General features: G+C 42.0%; 2 protein-coding genes across 2 annotated transcripts in view; one reads left to right on the top strand and one right to left on the bottom strand.

Moving 5' to 3' along the window:
• The window catches only part of LAMC1 (laminin subunit gamma 1), a 63,719-nt gene extending 60,435 nt beyond the window's left edge, over nt 1-3,284 (bottom strand). Inside the window, exon 1 of the mRNA XM_083846133.1 lies at nt 2,820-3,284. Coding sequence (XP_083702259.1) covers nt 2,820-3,216 — 397 coding nt within the window. The 5' untranslated portion in view covers nt 3,217-3,284. The remainder of the gene's footprint in view (nt 1-2,819) is intronic.
• A 10,189-nt stretch (nt 3,285-13,473) lies between these two features.
• On the top strand, nt 13,474-23,576 carry SHCBP1L (SHC binding and spindle associated 1 like; the record flags this gene model as incomplete). The annotated part of the gene is given in 7 exon segments (XM_083845962.1): nt 13,474-13,533; nt 13,843-14,124; nt 15,337-15,424; nt 15,427-15,544; nt 23,230-23,458; nt 23,462-23,505; nt 23,507-23,576. Coding segments are annotated over 7 exon segments (891 nt in total).
• Between the last annotated feature and the right edge of the window lie 25 nt (nt 23,577-23,601).

The raw sequence follows: 23,601 nt of genomic DNA, 5'->3' as shown, positions 1-23,601 counted from the left end.
AACCCACTTGCTCGATTTAGTTCCATGGCTGTTTCCTAGGAAGGCAGCACCCGGACACCCTGAAAGGTTTTAACAGGACAACCTGCGGCGACTGCTTGCTTCCCAGCTGCATAAACCGAATACTTGAGTTAGGGCATGTTTTGTAGCCCTTCCTTTAAAAAAAAAAAAAAAAAAGCTGCCTTTCTGTGCTTAAAAAAAAATCTATTCTGCTACAAACAACTGGCGAATCAAACTGAAGCTGAACATAAAAACTGGCATCTTGCCTGGGTTTCCTCGCAAATGCCTTCAAATGGCAGTCATGCCCCAAAGTACGCTTCGCAGGCAGAGTATATATAACCAAGCATCATTACTCTCCTCACAGCCAAATAAAGGACTGAGCGGTTAGAAAAGGGGGAGGTGAAGGAGCCTCACAGCCCGTTTCTCCTAACAGCCAGGGGCTTTAACGAGTTTTTCTTTATCTTACATTGACAAGATGCCGACCGTCGTGGTGAGGGGTGCTTACAGGCCAGCCTGCAGCACGGATTTCAGAAGAATCCATGAGCAGCAGGGCTCAGCTCTAACCGCGACCCAGCCCCACAAACACAGCTGACGTGTTTGTTACAACAGACGGCGCCGAGGAAGAGAGGACAGAAGCAGGGCTCCTCTCAGCACAGCCGCCGGTGTGCCGAGGATGGACGCTGCCTCTTCGTCTGAGGAACAAAATGCTGGGATCCCAACAGCTGGAACCAAGCCTTTGCCAGCACCGGGAATACTCCATGCTTTTTCTTGTCCTCTTCTTCCAGCGTTTAAAGCTTTACCCCAAGGCTTTGTTTTGCTGTATGAGGGGTCTAACTAGCAAAGCTGTGCTAAAACATGCACACAAAGTGCTGGGGAGATGCCAGGACTGTCCCAGTGCTGCAAGCAGAAGTGAACGGCACAGGCTGTAAAAACGATGGGACTCTCTGACTTCAGAAACAAGCAAAGACAACTAGCTACATATCTCAGCATCTCAGCTTCCACGTTCTGCTTAAAAGCCATCATCACTTCCCCAAAGTCCCTTATTCTTGGAAGGCATGTGAACAAGGGGGGAGGGTGGCACTGGAAAAAAGAAAGATTACTTTGGGCAAGTCTCAAATAGAAAGAACTCAGCCTTAGGAGCTGGCAGCTGGGGGAAGCGAGGGGATGTTTTTAAGAAAAGCAGACGGGAAGGACATGGCGGTGTGCTCCCGCTCTCACCCATCAGCTCACTCACACGTGAACCAGAGCCACGCTCACTTCTCCAGAGCTCTCGGGGGAAGGCTCTTACTTGGAGGGCCTTGGTGCTCTCTCATACAAAGGGAAGAAGCGTTTATGACTGCTGATAGCCATTTCTAGAAGGGGTGGTAATTTCCCCTCTCTTCTGTGAGCATCGTAACTTTTGGGCTGAGACCTCCTGTCCACACACACCTGCAACGTAATAATGCTGATCCACACTGTATTTTCTGCACCAAGCTGTTTGCTAGCATCCAATTCCCAAGCTAAGGTTTTTAAACTTGAAGTGTAAATTCTTAGAATTTCCAAAGAAGTTACAAGCCCCAACAGCCCACTTTCACATGTTGACAACAGACGCGCGTTTCTTATTTGCCTTCTGCCGTGGCCCTCGGAAACATTACCCTGCTCTATACAGGCCGAACATCATTGTACATTAATCAAGACATCCCAAGGCGCCAAAAACTCAGCGCAGGTCAGCATTCGCAAGCTGGAGGCACAGAGGGGATGCTGCCAGCCCTGATGGGGCGCACAGCAGTGCTGAGCAGCCAGGACAGCAATGCTTTCAGGAGTAAAAGCGGCTGCAGAATCAAGCGGGTCCTTGGAGCTTGTGCAGAACCAGATGTGTAAGAGGGCTTCGTGCCCCCAAATGCCTCACAAAACCATACAACACCACTTGCATAAGTAGCTTAACACTTTGCTATTGAGTCTTCTTAAAATTAACTCCTGCCGCCATCATGCTCAGAGCAAGCATCTCACAGTTGGACAGGCAGCTTTCTCTCAAAACAAACCCGAAATCTAGGTGATTGACAGAGACCACATTGCAGTGCCACAATATTAACTTGCCAGCGATGTTTTAAAGGTGGTGTTTTCATGAAAGACATGAGCACACTTCTTCAAAGCCCAGGACACAGCGCATTGTTTGTTCCAGTATGTTAGAAAAGTGGATTGTTTTTCAAAGAATATATATGTGTATATATATATACACACACACAGCTGCACAGGATCAAATACAGCAGTAATACAGGTAAGTCCATAAACTAAGGTTTACCTTGATAATAAGGGGTTATGATGATGTTCAATTAATAAATGAAATCAAATCTTAGCTTACTGCTTTCTCCAATGAGGAGAATAACGATTCCCGATGTACAAAAAAATAAGAAATAACGCAGAAGAGGAGGTGTTCCTGCCTGCCCTAACCCAGGCATCGACGGTGTGTTCATCCCAGAGCCCCCAGCGCGAGGCCCCGCTGCAGGACGGGGGCTCTGCAGGTGGCTGCAGCCAGCAGCGCCGCTGCCGCGAGCGCCCACGGATCGCCCCCGACGCACCCCGCGCGGGAGCGTGCCAGCCGGCCACCCAAGGGTCCCGCAACCCAGCGCCCGCCTCCCCGGCCCCAAACACAGCTTCGTGCAGGGGGAGCCGAGGCGCATCGGGATGCTCGGGCTCTGCGCTTCGACACGGGCTCTGCGGCGACGGCTGCACGCGGAACCCCCGGGTCTGTACGGTCACCCTGGGCTAATTACCCCCGAGGGGCTAATTGCCCCCGAGGGCAGCGCGGGGGGGGGGGCCGCCCGGCTCCGCCGCGGCCTTACCCAGGTGCAGGGTGAGGTTGACGGCGGCGGGGTGCTGCACGCCGGCCAGCATGCTCTGGCTCTGCCACCAGGTGGTGTCGGCCTGGCTGTTGTAGTCGGTGAGGAAGGCGGCGCCGTGCCGCAGGTGGGGCTGGGCGGCGTCGCAGAGGTGGCACGACTGGGTGACGCCGGTGACGCCGGTCTGCACGCAGTACTCCTCGGCCGGCGACCCGCACGTGTTGGTGGCCACCACCGTGGCGTTGAAGGCGGCGTTGACGAACTCGGGCATGCAGCGCTGCGGCCGCCCGCTCCGCTCCTCCGCGCACTCGTCCATGGCGGCGCCGCAGCCGCGGGGCAGCGCCAGAGCCGCCAGCGCCGCCAGCACCAGCGGCAGCGCCCGGCGCCCGCCGCCGCGCATGGCGGCGGGGCTGGGGCGGAGGGGGCCGGGAGGCGGCGGGGGCTCGCTGGGGCCGCCGCGCAGCTCCGAGCCGCCGACTCGCGCCCTGCTCCCGCTGCGGGCTGGGCCGGGCCGCGCCGCGCCGCCGGGCGGAGCCGGGCGCGCTGCCGAGGGGCGGGCGGGCGGCGCGGGGCAGGCCGGGAGCTGCCCCCGGCCGCCATGGCCCGGCCCGGCCCCGCCGCTGGAATGCGGGGGGGGGGAGGGCGGGGGCGGCCGCTGAGGGGAGGCGGAGGGCGGGGAGCCGGGGCTCGGCGCCCTGCCGGTGCCGCTGGGCGAGGGGCTCCGAGCAGCCGGGCCGTCGCCAGGCTGGGGGTCCCGAGCGGGAGGAGAGGTCCTGCTGACGGGGGGACGGGGTCGGTTAGGCTGGGAAGCACCTGAGAGAGCACCAAGTCCAAGCGGGCGCTTGGTTCTTTCCAGCGAAACCCAATTCGTTCTCTTGGCCGCGATTTCTCCTCTGAGACGCGCGTTTATAATACCCCAGCGGAGCGATGCAGCCACGTTTTGTTCACCAAGCTTGCGCTGATCTCACCAAAATCAGAATTACATCTCTGTGAGCCTGGGCTGTGCTCGCTCTTCAGCGCCTTACCTGCTGAAACGGTCCGTCAAAGCTTTGAGTCTATCAAAGCATCCCAGTGCATTCCCCAAAAATACATTTCTTTTGCAACACACAAAAATAAATAAAATACTCTTCCCACTTAGCTGTTTGAGCTCACATAAATGAAGCAGATTTTAAGTGAAGTTACCAATTACCGACTTCATGTATGAAACTGCACAATTCCTTTTCCATGGAAAAGGCTCCATGTTTTCAGGGCTTACAACCAAAATCTGTTTCATTTAGGCATTGGGAAACCCGTCACTGCTGCCAGTTTACTGACCCAGACTCGAATCTGAAAGGGAAGTTGTCACAAGTAGTAATTGTGGAGTCGGTATTTAGCTGGTGCTGATCGAGCAGGACAGCCCAGGTAACTTCTCTAACTTTCCAGTGCTTACAGAGTGAATAACAGCAACAATACCTTGGTCAATAAATCCTTATGACTGGAAAATCCCACGAAGTAGAGTGAGTCATCCTGTGTGGGAGGAGTTGCCTGGAAGGAAGGAAGGACTGTTAAATAGATAGGACTTCAGTCTGGGCACAACAACAAAACTTAACGGGTAACCATCAAAAAAGAACAAATAATATTTGTGCATAATGTTGGTAACTGTGCTGGGCTTACACAGCATGGGGATAAATGAAAGAACGGTGAAAAAATGACATGGCTGCTTCTTTGGAAGCAGGTTCAAGTATTCAAGCACTTATTGCCCCAAATTGCACTCACTGCAATGATATCAAGGCTCAGAAAAACATGCTCTATATTTAGCCAAGAGGTGGTCAGGAAAAAATATATAAAGACAACTGTAAAAATTGGCACTTTGTTACTTTAATTCTTCTTTGAGGTACTCAGATCACATTAAATGAATGAGAGCAAGAGGGGAGAGAGTAAGAACAAAGAGAAGAAATGTGAAAAAGCAAAAGCACCATAAGAACCTGAGAGGAAACGGCCTTTTGTATAATAGCACCACTTGCAGGAAATAGAAGAAGAAAATGGCTATTTTCTTTCCATTTGATCAACAACAACAACAAAATTGCAACAAGGTGTTGTACACCCACAAGCAGTTTGAAATAAATTAGAAGCACAGTTAATCTCTATCCTTCCACAGCAGCTCAAGCAAAACACTTAACACACCTATATGAAGAGCCTTTTTACTTTTCTGCAAGGAACAGATGAGGCATGCTTGTCTTGCAGAATTAAATTAAGTAGATACATTTGACCCATTTGGGGTTATAAAGTCCAGAATGTTTCTAGTAAGCATCACAGGACAACACGCATTTTAAGTTTTGGTCTTCCCATACTCATTTATCATCATTACTTGTTCATGCAAAAAAAAATGCATACACTACGGAAAAGAAGTTTTAGACTGTCAAAGCTGAGCCTGGTTGCTCCATGGGTCTCAATTATTAAAACAGGTTGTTAAAAGTTATCCCCACAAAGAAAAACAACGAGCACGCACTACTACATTTAGGATCCCCAGATGAAAACTGCTCAACACCTAAACATTTCACTGCATACTTTTATGTCAGTTTACACTAAAAAACAAATGACAGAAAAGCCCTGTGCTTGCCATCAGTCTTACAGAGTTATCAGCCACCGGAGAAAGCACCCAAGCAACCTTATGTTACTTTTCACAATCCGCCTGCTTTGGGAGATGTAGGAAGAAGTTTCCAGCAGCTGCATTTGAACAATTTGCCTCTCAGGCTGGCACAGCCCGCAGAGGAAGTGTGTGCAGTGGTGGGAGATGAAGCACACTTGGCTCTGCCCTGCCGTGACCCCCATAACGCAGAGGCTTCCCACAGGCCCATCTACTTTTCTCAGTGGACACAATCCAAACAACAGTAATTACAGCAGACATCCACTCCCCGTCCACCAAATAAACAAAAACACTTAAAAGAAAGCAAGTCAGCAGATTTGCCACAGGATCAGTACAAAAAAAAAAATCAGAAACGCTGGGTGACAAAATTCAGGTGGCTTTACAGGTATATGTGAAAATAAACCACACTGTAGTCTCCTGTAAGGTATCGGCAAACACAGAGAAAAACTGCTCTAAGCATTTTAATTTTATTAAGATAAAAGCAAAGTTTTAGGCACCCTTGATTTTCTGTATAAGTTGAAATCTTTATTTTAAAAAGTTGGCTTAAATATTTTGACTGACAATTCCAGCTGGGATAATCTGTAAAATTACACTGAAGCATACAAAATACTGCAGATTTTAATCAACTGATCCATCACATCTTTCTAGTGTCCGAAGTGAAACAATCAAAGTACAAGGTGTGATTTCAGTTCCATTCCTGCCAGCTCAGTGCTGCTTCAGTCTTGGCATCAACTGCAACGACGAAAAAGCTTGATTTCTTCAGGCAACAACCTACAGGCACAGCTGAAACTGAAGAGAAAAGTTGTGCCAGAGTTAATGTACCTCACAGCTTATTCCAACAAGAAGTGCAGGAACTGCAGATGGGGAACTGCTTTAAGAATCTAATGATCTCTTTCCGCATGTAATGCAACAAATGCAACTTGGAACTAATGCTAAAAATGCACAAGAAATGCAATTCTGTATTAAGATATGGTTTAAGGCCATCCTGCTTAGAGAAGTCCTGCAATCAACAACAGGTCTGCAGAGAATGTGAATTATTCTGGTAAATATCTGAGGTTTCAGTATAATCTTTGTCCACTATCAACAGCAGTAAAAGTAAAGAATAAACCAGATAACTGTGCTAGTTACTAAATAGTTATATATATCATGGTTTTATGGAAGCAGAGATTTACGGCATTTATAAATAAAACTGGAATAGAAACTGATAGCTGTGAAAGCAGAAGGTGTTTCATAAAGTGTTTTATTTAAGTCTGACTTTCTAGTCACTCTTTTGCAGATTATCCTAAATAAGCCCATTCAGCAACTATTGGTAGGTGAATAAAAAAATCTCTAAATTTGTTAAAATCTCTAAATGTGTTAATGAAAAGTAATCTGCTTCTTACAAGTTTCTGCAAACCCAGGAGAAATGGAGACAGAAGCATATCTACTCTGGAGTGGGTCTGGGATGTATCCTAACCTTCTCTTCTAAGACTGTAATGTGGCAAAGAAATAAACTAAAATGAAAATTAAAGATGAAAGGACTGTGCAGTTTTTCATCTTCATATTGTGGATTCAAACACATCCCATCCTTTAACCAAAAAACATTTTTGCTTAATAGCCCTTTGGTGGTGTATATGAAATTAATTAGTAATCTCTGTTTTCTAGCAGGTGAGAGTTTTATCTTTTATCCTTATCCTCTCTTTTCTTTCCCTTCTCCAAGACCTCCACTTGCCTGACCAGTGCCACAATGAACTCCTGCCTTTGTAAAGCGCACTGACGATTGGGAAAGGGGCACACATGGACAGGTGAGTTCAGCCTTGAAACATCCAGTGAACTTCTTAGAGATGAGATGTTCCTCAACACTCCTCTTCTCCCCTTGTAGCTCTCCCAATCTCAATCAATACACATGCAGTGCACTGCAAGGATGGAAGTGCGTGAAAGGAACAGGTTAAACTTATCTCTGTATGCTATTACATCTCTAAAATATAGCCAGCAAATTCACCAAGAACAGTCTCAAGCTCAGTGTCACCGTTGTCCATTGATGTATGCTCTGCCACCAAGAAGTTACAGCAATGCTTAGCTTTCCAACATGCTGTAAAGAGCAGGAATCGTTTACCCAGACCCATTTGGATAATGTCTGAGTCCTGTTCTTCACTGACACGCCCAGCAATGCAAATCCTTCACGTGCATGAGCTGGAGCTGTTTACACTAACTGTAAAGCATTCCCAGTAGAATTATCTTCCAAGGCTGATAAAATGCTATCCCAGAAAGTAGCGCAAGTTCTGGGGGTGGTCATGAGTATCTCGCCATAAAGGATGTTGACCTATGTGACCATAGTCAAATTGTTTAACAAATATCCTTCCTGAGCTTCCAGCAAAATTCCCAAGATCTTTTGCAATACACAGCTGAATAACTCCTTTTGCCCAATGTCTCTAGGCTGACATTTTCTTCCCAGTTAATTCTTAAGTATTGTTTACGGTCACAAACTGTTTTTTTCATAGCACGGTCTGCCAGTTGTCTTCTCATGACCATTGTTTTATTAATAATAAAACTGGTTGCTGTTTCATCACTTGTAAAACCCTTCTTTTCCTCATAGAAATGGCTGTTGAGAGCAACCCTAATTCAAGTGTACCCCTCATTTTAAGAACTCTCATTTACAAGTTTAATGCTCTTTTAAGCATAGTTCTTATGATTTCCAAAAATAAAAAATTAAAAATAGCACAGCCTCTAAGAAAGTTAGGTGCAGAAAAGAATTGGTAAGAAATCAAAAAGGATACTCGCTGATTAGCCCAGAAGCCAGACCAAGCAATGGAGATGGTCCTGTAAAGAACTGTGGACAAAAGTTGCAACAGGCTCTGATTCATTTGGACTGCTTCTAGAAGGAAGCCTCATCACTGGAAATCCAGGATTCCCAAACCTCCAACGTCAGATCAACCATCTAACGGAGGGGGCAGTCAGTTGAGAAGTCTTCATCTTTCAGATGACTGATTTTAGATGAGCAGAGCTCATGTTTCTCCTGCTAAATAAATAGTTTGTCTTGCCAAGCAAGCTGCAGTTTGATTTGTTGTTATTCCTGAAGAGTTAAAACCTGGGTGCCCTGCTGGACAATGGTAACAATAGCATGTAATTTGGGGATCTGTAGATTCACTGGTCACCCCAATTGCTTGTTCCTCCTCTTAAAGCTCCTCGGCAACCTGTCTCTGCTCCCGTGTGGAAGTGAACTGAAGCAGAGTTGTTTCTCCTTTACATGACTATGAGCGCACAGTGAGCGGTGAGGACCTGCAAGGAGTTTGACCCTACAGAGCTGTCTTTGGGATACGTACCCATGCCTGTTCCTGGCCGTGTATCTGGCGTGCCCCATCTCTAGTCTTGGTTCTCCCCAGCTCACTACGTTCTCCCCTGCACTGCCTGCATGCCTGTTGGCAGTCAGACAGTGACCAGCTGAGAGGACAGAAGACACATTCTCTGCATTGAAAAAAAATACTACTGCAAAAGACTAAATACTCAAAAGAAGCAATTCAGGGAAAATCTGTTCAGCCCCTGTAGCCAAGGACCAAAAAATGAAAATACAATACTCAGAATGAACACAGTCTTCTGAATATACAGCTGTTAAGCCCTATAAATTCACTGCAAAGCTACAGAGCATACATGAACTACAGTTTTCAGAAGTTTGTGACACAGACATCTTTAGGTAGACATTTGCAAGAACACTCAAAGTTTATTTTTGAGATCAAGATCATTCTCCTATCAAACACCAATCCCTTGATCTAGAATTCAGAAAGAGCAGTGTCACAGTGCAGCGCACACAGTGGCTTTGACATAAGTTGCACGCTGCAGTACACACCGACATTTCTGTCTGATCCAAATCACTCTGCATACTACACGCAGTTTCGGTGAAATAAATAGTAAGTTTGGCAAAATTACAAATAGCTGAAAGGTCAAGGTCAAAAACGCTACAGGTCTGACAATGCTCCCAGTTTTGTTTACAGTAAAATAAGGAAGGCTAATTTTGTTTTAGCAGAAAAGAGGGCATAGGCTAGAGGTTTGATCTTCCTACCAGCATCGCGATTGTACTGTTGACTTTTTTCATGTTCCTTGTCAGATCACTTAAACACTGTATCCTCATTCCTTCCTGACTATAACAGCATCTGACACCTATCCATTAACACAATGCTACACCCACTGTGCGCTCTTGGGCAACGTGCCATCCTCTCTGGTCTGTCACATCTTTTTAAACTGAACTCTGCACAGTAAGTCACCGGAAAGGACCACCTTGGTGGGATAACACAGTACCATTACTGCCTTAATATTACTTTACATCTCCTGTCTTTTCTTCCTCTGACTCTAGCCTGCCAGGATTTATGGCTCTTCTGTATTGTGTACCATTGCTAAGCCTTCTAAGTAAGTTAACAGCAGTCAGATATAGGTTTAGTGAGCTTCTGAACAGCACCCACAACTCCTGCTGCAAAAAGCTGGGAGAAGTGCCAACACTCTAATATCCTACCCTTCCTTCCCTTGTCTTTGAGCCAACAAAAAGCTTGTCCAAAGACCCATCAGGCTGGGTCTTGTGGGAAAGAGGATACTGTCTGTGGAGGCTAGAGGCTGTAGCTAGGGCTGTGGCTACCCTCTCAGTCATCGGCTAAAGAGGGAGGGAAGTCATGTCCCTTGGGATTGTTAAGTCTTCCAGTCTTCCAGTCTCGCAATCCTAAGAGGAACTGTGAAAAATGTAAACGTGCAAGACCCGTTCTCTGGTAGTTGTCGTCCATAGCTATCACAGGACTGGAAGACATGCTAATTTTGCAGGCACTAGGAATTAATTCTGATCCATAAAGCAAAGTGCTGGAACCTCATTAGATGACACCTTGAGTCCTGTTCTTCACTGGCACAGCTATTCAAATCCTTCACAGGCAAAACACATGTTGGAGCAAATTCCTTTTTCCCTTTTCTTTTTGTGTCCATAATTTTTTGAATAATAAGAGAATTTAGCCTCCTACTTTTAGGCATTCAAATAGCTATGTAAACTCACACTACTAATTATGGATTATTAAGCAAAGTGAAAAATTAGGGGCTGTCAGGGAAGGAAATGACATTTTTAAACTTGTAAGAGGTCATCATAAACAATAGGAAAATGTCTAAAATGCCTTATAAACATTGTTTACTGATAAATGTCTCCTGTTTTAGCTTTTGATGTACCAGGAGCAAAGTACCTAAGGAAAAGATTTGAAAATGTATTAAAATAACTTTTCATAGTTATAAGAGGTATTTTGCTTGCTGTGAACGTCAACATACTGCCCACATTTTCATCTCTCCTACTCAGTGCAGCATGGAAACATAAGAAAGACAAAGACAGGTGTTCAGAAAAATGCTGTGATTGCAAAGGGATGGGTAATTCTAAAACATGTGTCCTGCTCTTTTACTTGTCCAATCTTTAAATAGGAAATCTGTACTCTCTTCAACTACTACTAATTTCTTTCGTTTTGGAGCTCAATAAAATCATTACATCAGATAACTTAATTCAATTAAAAGCCCTTAACTGAGTAGATGAACTGCAGTATTTATCTAATAATTAATTTTAGGTATGTTAATTTACTCTCAGTTATTACCCTCACCTATTATCATGTCATTTTAAAATCATATGAAAAAGTTAAAATCAACATTTATTGCATTGATTTATTTAAAAATGAACTGCAATCATCTGTCATAGGGTCAACTTACAGTAAGCACCAGGAGAGTGTACAGAGGATAGGCTACAGCTTTATACGGTGATCATGTCAATCTCTCCCACTCCTGTTTTCTGGCAAAGATTCATCTCAGATGCCTGTTGGTTGAAGACAGTTGTATGTCAATTAGCATTGAAATGACATAGATATAGATAGATACCAGAACATGCTTCTTAAAAGTTATTTCCTACATGATTTTAAATCACAGGATACTCTTTAACATAGCACCTCATTGTCACTTCTCATTGTTTTTTTAACCTAGAATGTGCTTTTCGTTGGTCCAGTTTTGGCTTGTGTCATTCTCAAAATACATTTCACACTTCCTTTCAACCACTGGCTTGTGGCAACCAAGTTTTTGCCACCCGAACTGTTTAACTTCAAAGGTTAAGAAAACAAAAAGCCTCCAGAACATAAACATCTTTATGTAGTAACACATATCTAGCATACCATTTTCATCAACACTTCAGTGCAGCTCCAAAAGTTCTATAATAGTATCGGAAATGTTATATGTGTTTGTTCACTTCCACATTTTTGCATATTTAAAACTATTAAGTGTTACTACATATGCATATTAGTAGGGAAGTGTGCCTTACTGAATGCTATTGATTTATCAGTCATCACCAGATAGCACTTTCTGAATTTTATACACTCATTTAAGGGCTCTACAAACCCAGACAAAATAGACACATTCGGCTTCCCTTTCATTTTACCAAATCACCTATCTTTCTTCTTAAAATGATATTGGTTGCAAAACAGGTGAGTTGGATTTAATAATTTTAGCCAGATAGGAATCCCTCCAGGGTACTCCCTTCCAGTTCATTTAAGCAAACATAAAGCTACTTTCCCACACTGTAGCCAAAAGCATGGTAAGCTTCCAGATAATCACTAAGAGTTCCTTTTAACTTGTCCCAGTTTGGGAAAATATTTAAAGTTGTTTCCCTTCTTTCTTTCTGTTTTTTTTTTCCCACCTTTTCTTTATGTTTTCCAGCCATTTCTCGCCCTGCCTGGATATGAGATTGTCCCAAAGTCCCAAAGCAGCCAAGCTGCAGGAGGATTCCCAGGTTTCCACCTTTAGAAGGAATCAGGCTTGAAAGCTTTTACTAGTATTTATCTCCAATACAGGAGTCCACATTTTTAACTAATTCTGTCTTTCTGAACAAGAGGCAGTAAAAACTATTCAGTCACTGGAAGCCACATGGCCAAATCTCAGTTTAGCAACATCTGGATTTCTAAACAGAGAAAAAAGAATGAATAACAGTGCACAAATAGATGGCAGATAACTTTATTAGTCCCCTGAAGTGTACAACAGACAGTTAGCATTTTTCTCATACTGATCCCAAGTACTCACTGTCAAATTTCCTTCCAAGTCACAGTTGGGACAGCAGATGTTCTCCCAGTGTGTTATTCTCCTCACATCATGCAGTCAGGATTGCCAATTTTTTCAGGTTCCAGAGTACAAACAGGACTTAGCTCAATGAAGCAATTGTTCATCCCACTACAAATTATGTACGATAATTCTGCAAGCTTCTGTTGAATTCCTCCTTCAGGGAAGCTAGAATATGAAGGGGTGATGAGAAGACCTGGTGGCACCAGGTGAGGTGGTAAGGGGTAGCTTGTGGTTGCTCTCAGTAGGAATGCTTCTTGCTGTCTTGCGCATCTGGAAGAGCACTGGACAAAGCACGTCACGCTCATTGTTAAGTCACTAATGCACCATTATCTTTTTTTTGTATATATTTTGGGAATTTAGGGAATCATCAATGCTAGTTCTCTATAAAATGATTTGTGTGATCAACAGCAACATACAAATTCGATGTTCTTTGGTAGATAAGACACATACAGATTTATTCAGAGACATGTTATAGGACCATTTTGCCAGGGTTGTAATAAAAAGAAAAAAATGATGAAATGTACTGATAACAACTCTCACTCAGCTGAATATCTTGAGTAATCAAAAGTTAGTATGGGGTGTAGGATACAGCAACTTTGAAAAAGGAGATGAGCTGCCAGATGGGCTATTTCAAAGAGAGAGTGCTTACCAGCATCATGCTGCTTTTTGCTTCAGAAAGATTCCCAGTCTTCACAAGAAGGACAGAGAGCCAGTAGTTTATTTTGTTGTCCCAACCTGAACTGTCACTCACTTTCAAATTGTGGCATTGCATAGGGCCACAATGACTCTTCCGACTACGTTATTGTTTCTGTAGCTGGGCAGCATTTTTCACATTTCCTGAATTCTTCACATTTCCTGAAACTTGAGGAGTTTGAAATCTGCAGTAAATGGCTGGTTTGAAGAATGATTACCAGGAATGGCAGAAAACAAGTGGGCTTGTTAGGTATGTGCAGTCCCGGAGCAGACAAGAGGCAGACCAGTCCTGAAACAGTGAGATATCAGCGGGTTAGTGCAACAGCAGAGCAGCATCAGATAGTGTATGAGCTGCGAGGCAGCTGGCACACTAACCAGGCACTCTGAGAAACAGACACACCGATACAGATACAAGCGTTACGAGATACAGCCTAGGTGTGAATCCAGCAAAGTGAACACTGCAACACTTTTCATGTGACAATACATCATTTAGATGCAGATTGCCTTGTTTGTTTTTTTACTTTGTCTATTAACTACTCTCGTGTTTCTTTAGCCTATTCTCTCCTCTTTTTCGATGGTTTTCCTCTTAATCTGGGCCCACAGACAGAACTACGCAGGTAGTTTTACAGAATAGTGCGAGGTAATACATGGGGAAGGTACATCTTTTGTTCTGAATTCTTAAAACCAGGCAGAGGGTGCCAGCAATGCAATGGCAAATACCTTTTGGAAAAACTGAAGATGAAAGAAAAGAACTGGCTTGGAATTTGGAAGACTAAACCAGAGCGTATCATTGTCAATTCTGAAGATTTAATTACACCTTCTGTTGGAATAGTTGTTGAGGTAGCTTCTTTGCCTATATTGTGTACCAATGACATCCACGATGATATCTATCTTGTTGACCCATGAAAACTCATGATAGGTAAATGACCTATGTAGTCTATTTAATATAGCAGCATTTAACCAGGGGTCTCTCACAGTGAAAGAAGTTATCCTTCCGTGGGATAAAATGAACATTACTAAGCATAGTATGTTGTCATTAGAGATTTTTTTATTTTTTTACTTAGAAAGAAAACTCATGTTCTCTTTTAAGACTTCAGTTATGTAAACACTTTCATCTCCAGATTAAGTTCCCAGCCATCTCTTGGATAAGTTAACTAGACTGAAGGCTTTTCCTTAGACCTGTTTTTGACCTTGGATACTTTGTGATCACTCCAAGCTCTCTCCAAATTTTTAATGCTATGATAATGCTGGATGTGACAGTTGGGCACATTTTAAAAGTATTTTTTCCACTACCATATGCTGAAGTAATATTAATGTTTTTATACATGTACGCCTTGTCAGTCACTGTGTGTTCAGATCTTTTTGCTCACTTATCAATGGTGATTTTTAAGCCCTCCTCAGAGACAGCATTCCATATAGCCAGCTGTGCAGCTCTGGTTTTACTAAACTTGCTTTTCTGACCCAGACTCAGAATATGTTGAGAACAATAAATAAATAAATAAAAATCCTGTATCCATGTTTAAGTTTACAGTAACTTCTCCTGCTTTCATCTGTTTTGGAAAGTCTCCAATCAGACTTTGAAGGTCACCCTTGTACAGATTGAACCTTGAAAGTTTCAGTCTGAAAACGGAAGGCTCGGTGAAGCTGGAAGAAACTCAGAATAAGGTATATAGTGTGGGAAAGTTAAATAAGCTACTTGCAGTGTTTAGACAACTTTGAATATATGTCGTGCAATGAATGAAATAACCATCTTGTAAAATGTAAATTCAGAAACTAGCATTTGGGACACTTAAATAGACTTCTGTTGCTTACTTGTTGATGCTGGTTACTATAGCTATCTGATGAAGCCACTATTTTTATTGTGTGTTGCACATAGACTCAAAAATATTCTGCCTGGAAAGAATTACAGAAAGCAAAGATGCTACTCTCACAAATACTGATTTTTTAGTTTAATGTTATAGACCATTTATTTTTATGGAATTTTCAGGAATCATAAGAAGCTTTGTAAACTGAATCACAAGATCATACAACCACATTTGTCTCTGTAGTTCCGTGTGTGTACGATGATACAAATGCAAAGAGGTACTTAGATATGTAGCCTGTTGTCTAAAATAGGCTCCCTGCAAGCAACCTCAGAGTTTATCATCTCAGCTCAAAGTCGCCACATCTTTTGCTGAACCATTTTCTTCTAATTTAGAAAATATACAAGAGGCCTGGCTGGTAACAATTTGGAGGAACTGGACTATTGCATAACTTTACTGGAAGCCTACCTTGTCAAGGGACAGGACAATGCTGGATTTGAGTTGCCCAGGCTTTGGAAATTGTGAAGTATTTGGCACTTTTTGCACTATTTTACCATTCACAGATGATAAAATTTTAACAAAGGAACTGTATCTGTAGCAGAAATATTGGAAAGCTTACTTAGGCTTGATAATAGTACAAGAGGAATCACACAGAAAACTTGAATCTTAAGTGCAATAAAACTGAAAATGCATTTTGAGTAAATCCACGCCCCATAGCTAGGTAGATGGTCTGGCCCAACATGCTGACCTAACGACTGAATTGTTTAAAATTTCTGTCAAGCAAATACAATCTTGAAGACTAAAAGATAAAACTCCTAAGTTTCAAAACCAATAATTTTGGACTTTGTTCTGAGTTGGGGAAGAAAGAGTAATCTCCATCTGAAACTCTTCAGGCTTTGAAAATGTGAAAATGCTTTCAAATTTAGCCGCTTTGCTTCATTTTTGGTGCCTCCAACTTAGAATAAAGATTATAGAATGGCAGTCTGTAATTTGTAAGAAGACTTTTCTCATAATCATTTAACTTGTATTTTTTCACTTTACGTACCATAACCTACTTCAAAAATCGCAAAGCCTCTTAGCAGGGGAGGAGGTGAGGGTGCCTTGAGCATGCAACTGATGAAGACAACACATACACGACTCCCAGCAGAGAACAGCAACAGTTATTTGCACAGTGGGTTTTGTTTCTCTTAGTCTTTCTTGTTAATAGTAATAAAATTATCATATATGTAAACAGTCCTCAGAATGTTGAAAGATTATCGTGTTATCGCCAAGAGTGAGCACGCAGGATCTGCTTCCAGGCAAATGCAAGTGCAAAACCTTTTGTTTTCAGTCCAACACAAGATCACCTCCTTCAGCTTTATTAGTGATGCTTAATGGTAGTCAGATGGTTGGTTGCTGCTCTTTGCTCCGAGGGTTGGGAACATGCAGGTATTAAAGCTGGAGTTTAGCTCTGACTCTTCCACTGACTGATGCTGATTTTTAGTGGTCATTAGCATATGCAGATGAACATATTTCTGCATGACTTGCCCTAATTTACAAAAAAAAAAAAAAAACAAGAACAATATTTTCTTCACCCAAATTCTGCCCCAAATTCCCGTCCTCCTATGGGTGCCAGATGCTTTGTGATCTATTACATTGTAATCACACAAACACAGAAGCTGCTATGGAAAAGGAGAAAAGCCCTTCTGAACTTCTGTGATAACTACGCTTCGGGGCAAGCTGCTGCTTCCCACTGCAGTGCCGTCACGTCAGGGATGCTCACAAGGCCGAGTGCCTCTGGTACACTGGTGCCTTGCCTGAAAAAGCTGGAAGATCTTAAGTTAGCTCTTTGGCAGGCACTTGGTCTCTCAGCTGTGGGAAGGATTTCTGCAGGATGTTGATCCACCACTGGTGTCTGGTTTCGTTCAGTTCTTTGTGGTTGGTGTGGCTTAACCCACCTGCTGTTTCATTACCCTTGCTCATTTTCTCCTTTTTTTTTTATCAGCACAGTAGAGCCACCCAGCTTCTGCTGGCACAGGCCAGCGTATAAAAGCACACCTCTTGTACCCAAGTGCACCACTCAAGTGCAAAAAACAGATGAAGCCTCTACAGATGAAGCTGCAGGATTATTTTTCCCTTCTCCTTCTGTCCTTTTGTGGTAGACTGCTGCCTGGCCCAAAGATGAGCTAAACCAAACTCCAGTCCAAGGCTATTGCAGTTTCTGGCTATTCATGCAAGCAGCCTGACAACTCCACCAGCCAAACTAAATGTCTGTGTTAGCCCTAAGGGAGGAGGATGAACCATTTTATGGCAGCTGTAAAAGGTCATACAGTAAATACCAGTGCTACCGCTCATCTGTTGTCCCAGCCGATCCAGTTTGGGGAGAGGGGGTGTGGTGTGCATGCGAGCGAGCTGTTCAAAGCTCTCTCCTGGCTCTTCACGATTCAGGTTACAAACTAGAGAACAGGAAAAACTTAGTTGAATGATTTGTAGTTGTTCCACCTATCTTGAAATGGTTGTTCAAATGAGGTACATCTCAAAACTTGAAAAAGACTTGAAAACCCGTGTCCTGAAATACACATTTTGCCTTTTATACATAAATCCGTGCATGGTCTGGAGTTTGTTTTTGTTTATAAGGGCAGAAGCACTAGAAGACATTATTAGATTCTATAAATATCTGAAAACTCAATGTCGTTTCACTATCAGAGTCTTACTAGAAATCTTCTTAATTTGGCTTTTCTTAAGTACAGAATCAAACTGTTTTCATTATTGTGATTGGTTTTCATGTCATAAGTTTAGTAGCCTTTTCCTTCTGTTTCCATAGTTTTTGCAACATGTTTTACATTTTCACATTTCCTTAAGTTTTATGTCTTCATGGGGATTTATTTAGGATACTGCTTGAAACATCTAATAATGTTACTGATCTCAAAATCGTGAGAAACTAAGAAAATTTTGCTTTTTTTGTACGCTACTAATTATATTCTGCAGAAGAACAGCTAAGTTTTATTGTACTGGAGTGCTCCCTACTCTACCTACCCACAAATGATAGGTATGCCAGAATTTACTCTCATTTAACTATATTATCTGCAGTCTTTCCATATTAGGAAAATTATTAAAAGCTTTTACATTTTAGCATTTTAAATTTTCTTAAATCTTCCTGCTATACTGATACATATGTACATTCTATATTGCTGCTCTATTCACTTACAGATTGTAACATGAATATTTCCTTTAGATTCTTCAGTGACTTCATTTGGAAGGGCCAGGATGATGCTAACAAATTAGTGGCTTTAGGACGATAGCTCATTTCAAGAACGTGTGTCTGTACATCCACACTCTAAACAGACAACTTTAAATGATGTTAATATTGTAAAATAAACCATTTAAAAACTAAAAGTGCCACAGCTCTAGATATGCCTGTGAAGCTGCCGTAATGCATTGCTGTAGTCTTGAACAGAACAGGCATGATCACATGCTGCTTTTCCACCCTCTCCTAAGAAAACAGCTCCTGGGACTGCCTGTCCATCACTTTCCTTCATGTGCTTCTGAAAGTCCTGTCAGACTTCAGAAAAACTGTCTCAAGGGCTGACCTTCATAGATAATTATCAATGAGTTCAAATAGTACAAATACGCAGACAATTACATGCAGTGAGCTCGCATACTTTGAATGCAGTTCTCTAGCAAACAATCGTTTCTGTTGTCCATAAAACAATTACATTTTTTAATCAAATGTCTACTTTTGTAAATGCAGAGCTTGAGTGGTACCCACTGAATGCACAAATGATTTATTAACATTCGCATTTAATCCATCTTACTATGAAGCAGCTTTCACTGCTTGCATATCCATCAGCTAATATGCGGCTACACACAGCATATAACATAAAGAACGTATGTTTCACATGTGAAACTGGGTTAAATCTTCTGTTTGGAATGGCACGGGAAATCCGGCAGTGTCAGGGAGAATTTTTTTTTTTCCTGATGTAAATAAGCATATAAATCCCTTAATTACTACTGGAGTATATATCAGAAGGACTCAGGAATAGAAAAACTTTGCATTTTAAGAGGGATAGTGTGCAGAGCTTATTAGGCAAAATGTTCTATTTAGTATCTGGCACAGAATAGTAAAAATAGTAAAGAATAAAGATATATAAATAGATATATAAGTATATATATATATATATATATATTACTTTTTACCATAATGCATCTTTGTATTAATAGATAACATACTGTGTTTTGATTCCAACATTTATAGCCGTGGTCTTTAGTTGCCCTGAGACTTCTGAGTTCTGATCAGCACCTGGTATCTATGGATTCTTTCTTCCGCCCTGGTTCTTTAAATTCATTTTCAGAAAAATCTTCTGTTGGACTAGAAGAACTCTTAATGTCGAACTCTACCCTTCCAGCCACTACAGATGCATGAGCAAAGCTCGTGCTTTGGCCAGTGCCAGACTCTGAGTCACGCAAAGATTTTTAGAAAATTAAACCTTATAATACTGCCATGGAAAATACTACACCATTGGGAGTTTCTCACAGAAGTTTCCTCCCCTGCAGCCCATGTCCATATAGTTCCCTCACTGCATGGTTTGGATTATCGTAAATCCTCAAATTCTTTCTTGCCACCAACTCCCAGAATTGATCAGGCTGGCAGTGTGAAGGGATGAAACGTATAGAATCATAGAATATCCCCAGTTGGAAGGGACCCATAAGGATCATCGAGTGCAACTCCTGGCACCACACAGGTCTACCCAAAAATTCAAAGAGGTAGAGGGTAAGTATAAAACAGATGTAGAAGAACATCTTCAGGAATGTCATTTCTTAGCGCATTGAATGAAGTAGAGTTGTTATGTAAAAATACATATAATTAAAACTAAAAAAAACTATAATAGATCCACCTCCCTGTGTATCTGCATTAACTTCAGAGTCTGTAAAGGAACCGTATGTCTGTCTTAGACTCCTAGGTGCCACCTACTACATATCTTTTTACAGAGGTAGGACTAGACTTTCAGCTGTTTGTTCTCCATCCCTTGGTGAGAATTTGTGCCGATGATCACAGCAATAGTGGCAGTCAGCACAGAGCTACACGACCAATCATGTTATTATTCTTTGTGCTCACTGTGGTTGAAAATTTTATTTTTCTTGCAATGTGTTCCTTTCAACATCTTTTCTTGGAAAAAAAAGATGATGCAGTTGGGACAACTCTTACTCCCCTCTACCCCCTTAAAAAAGTAGTAAGTTGGCTACAATGAACGACTAACTCTTTAGGAGAAGGTAAGAGGAAAAATGGATAATTACATAGCAGACACTGACTATAGGACAATAGTTCAGGAGCTTAGTTATGCACAAAAACAGTAGTTAGGAAAAAAAAAGGGGGGGGGTAATTCTTCATTTATAGTCTCTATGTATAGTCTTTCTGATTTTTTTTTTTTTGCAGGCCAAAGCACTGGAGGAAAACTTGAAATTCCTCTCCCAGAATACAGTCCTGGTATCTAAAGAGTCAGTTGCTTTTGCAAAGAGCTAAGAAAAAGTATGGTGCAGTCGATTTTTAAATTGTACTTAAATTTGCAATTTTACTTTCACTTTTTTTAGTTCACTCAGATCTAGGAAGTGGGGCTCATTTGTTCCTGCACAGGTGAAAGACTTTCCTACAGATGCTCCACCTCAGAAACATGAAAACTTGAATATGGCTTAAGAAAGTTGGCCCTGGGGAGGCCACACGGACATTTTTCCCAGGACAAAACATGGCTGTAAAGTTATCCATGCCAACAAAAGACATTATTATTAGATCTTAGCATTGTGGTCTTTTATAACTTACCACTGTCTTTATGAACTGTAGCTCTAAAGCAGTCCTGATCAATGGTTCTTAGCAAATGTTAGGAAAAAAAAAGTTTACCAGAGCTTTTAATTGGATTTAAAACTTTAAGTGTGAGAATAAACAGCAGAGTATAATTAGTCAGTTACTACCAAGGGAGAAATGCTGTGCAGCTGGAATGCAGTATAGCAGGACTTTGTGAAAACTAGGTTTAACAAAACTTATCTTAAATCAGCACAAAATTCATCAATAATGGCACCTATGAAGTAGGCAGTCCCTCTTCCCTAATGTCACTTTAAAGGTGTGGGGGTTTTGCTTATTTTTCAAAAGAGGTCAACATCAGCACTGTATTTAACATTGTCATAAGGTGACAGGTTTAATTATAAATTAGTGCCAACAAACTTTCCAGTCCTACTTATCACACCTTGCAGATTTGAAGCCTGCAAGCACCAGTTACCTAAATGCCCGATGTGCATTCACTTGCATACATTGCCTTGTTCAGCTTGATGCCTGAGCTGTCATCTGGTCTCACATCTTGTAAAACACAGCATCAGGTTCTGAGTTTATCTTTTACTTCATCATTTCTAAATTCTTTTTAGTATCCTGAAAACAATGCAAAAACGCTCCTCTGGTTCCTGTGTGCAATCTTACCTCCAGGTGAGAAAGCTGACTGAAGTGCCTCCTGTAAAAGTTGGCCCTTGTGTGACGTGAAGGCTTGTGCTAACTGGTAGAGCAGAAATCCCAGCAGTAGCACAGATAAACTGAAGGCATTCCTTGCACCTCCGTCTTTTATCCTCCACTTCTCTGCCCGGACACACAGTGCATGTGCTTCACCAAGGCCAACAGCTGTCAGCGATAGCAAACACTAAGGCAGCACCTGATGCTTCTTTAAAAGACTTTCTTATCCTTCTGGAACCAATGTGCATGGGTTTGGTCACTTTGAAAAAACTGCCTCACGCAAAGCCTCTGGCGTGGATTGTTTGTTCAGTGCTTGTTTATTTTAAGGATGCTTTAATGCAGCTTCCTGTTACTGCTGAGAACAAAGAATATCAAACAGATTTTCAGAGCTCTTGACAGTGTCAAGAAAATCAGCAGGAGGCTGGGGCATAGGCAATGAAGTGCCATGCTGACATTAACTGCTTGAAGCTTCTTTTCCTTCATTTCCCTTCCCATCCCTGGAACTCCTGGTGTGTTTGGTGATTTATTTATTTATTTGTTTATTCCCATCAGTTCTCCAACTTTGATGTGTTGCAGTTACCTGAATGTAAACTGCTCATCTACATAGATGCCTTTTTTTCCTTTTTTTTTTTTTTTTAAGGGAGATTTTGAACAAGGCAATAGAAAATCTCAGCTTTTGTGTGTCTCTTTGTTGCATATAACAAACGCTGCCAAGCTGATGATGCTTGAACCACCGAAGTGTTTTCAGGCAGCCACTTTCAGGTAATTTTCTTGTCAAAGCTCAGGATGAACAGACATGTTCCAGATTAGAAGTGTTCACACCTTCATCTTTTTTTCCTGTTTTTAAACACTAACTGCATCTTTTTCAGAGACAGCTAAGGCATCATTGACTTGCCTGCTAAGCCACCCACTTTTATAAAATTTTATCAGTGATACCAGCTTTCCCCTGGCTGGTATTCCTCACAGCATTTTTGATTTGCAGGCAGGAAAAGAGATCAATTACCTAACTGTAAAGCTAACTTGGTCAGTTTTCTCAAGAACAATATCTGGACACTTTTAACACTTGCTATATAGATCAAGTACAAATGTTTCTGAATAAATCCACAGAAAGAATCTTTACTATAAAGACATTGCTTACAGAAAAGATTTCAGGAGAAGGCCTCATCCTCCACCTACTTTTCCTTCAAGCTTCCTCCCGGTAAAGATCTTATAGAAGTTCTGTTGAATTTCACTCCATTGGTGGAAATCTCCCTATGTCTAGAGAAGTTTTTCCGTCCTTACCCTGGGATACATTATGCGAAGTGCTGCCTGAGTAATACCATGTAGAGGAAATGAATTTTCTGCATATTTACTCTAACAGTGCAATAGAAGACAGATTCTCAGATTTCCTCTGTGCCTGACTCTGACGGGCTGTTCCCAAGCGATGGGACACTGAATATTACCTCAAAGACAAAAGTTAACACGCTGTATTTCTCGTCTCTCTTGTGCAGAGATATCTATGCCTTTGTGTTTTCTGTTCTGATTACCAGACTTTTGAAATCAAGCAGTTTGCAAGAACAGTGTTTGTGTTTTCTGTTTAATGCAGCATTGTGCATACAATCAGGAAGGCAAGCATGACGTTCGGCTTGAAGAAATTAAGGTAAAAGTTGGTTTAATGGTGACTTTGCAATTTGTTGGTAGCACTTATAGTATTTCTGTGAAGCCTTAAAACTAAAAAAGATAAAAATTCAAGTAACCAACTGACGAGTTTTATCCTCCGGATTATTGTTTTGACACTATTGACAATATTTCTCTTACTCTTCTCCTTTTCCATTTGGAACTGGAAAAACAGAAAAAAACTGCAAATGTTTCAAAAGCCACTCATGAGAGTTTTGCAGTATCAAAAGCCCAAGGTACAAAGCTAATGCACCTTACATTGGTACAGCTAGGAACAGCCAGTTGTGCCGCGGTTGCTGATCTGACCAGTTGACTAAAAGTAAATTGTGTATTAAGGTCTGAGGGAATTGGAGTATGTGCTCACAGGGGCTTCTCTGACCATCACAGACAGCTCAATTACTGGAGCTCAGGTGCTTCATTTGCCTTGAATTTCAAACGATTGAATTTGTTGCA

Source organism: Anser anser, assembly GCF_964211835.1.
Source record: "Anser anser genome assembly, chromosome: 8".
NCBI classification, from domain to species: Eukaryota; Metazoa; Chordata; class Aves; order Anseriformes; family Anatidae; genus Anser; species Anser anser.
This window is presented reverse-complemented; position numbering and strand designations above follow the sequence as displayed.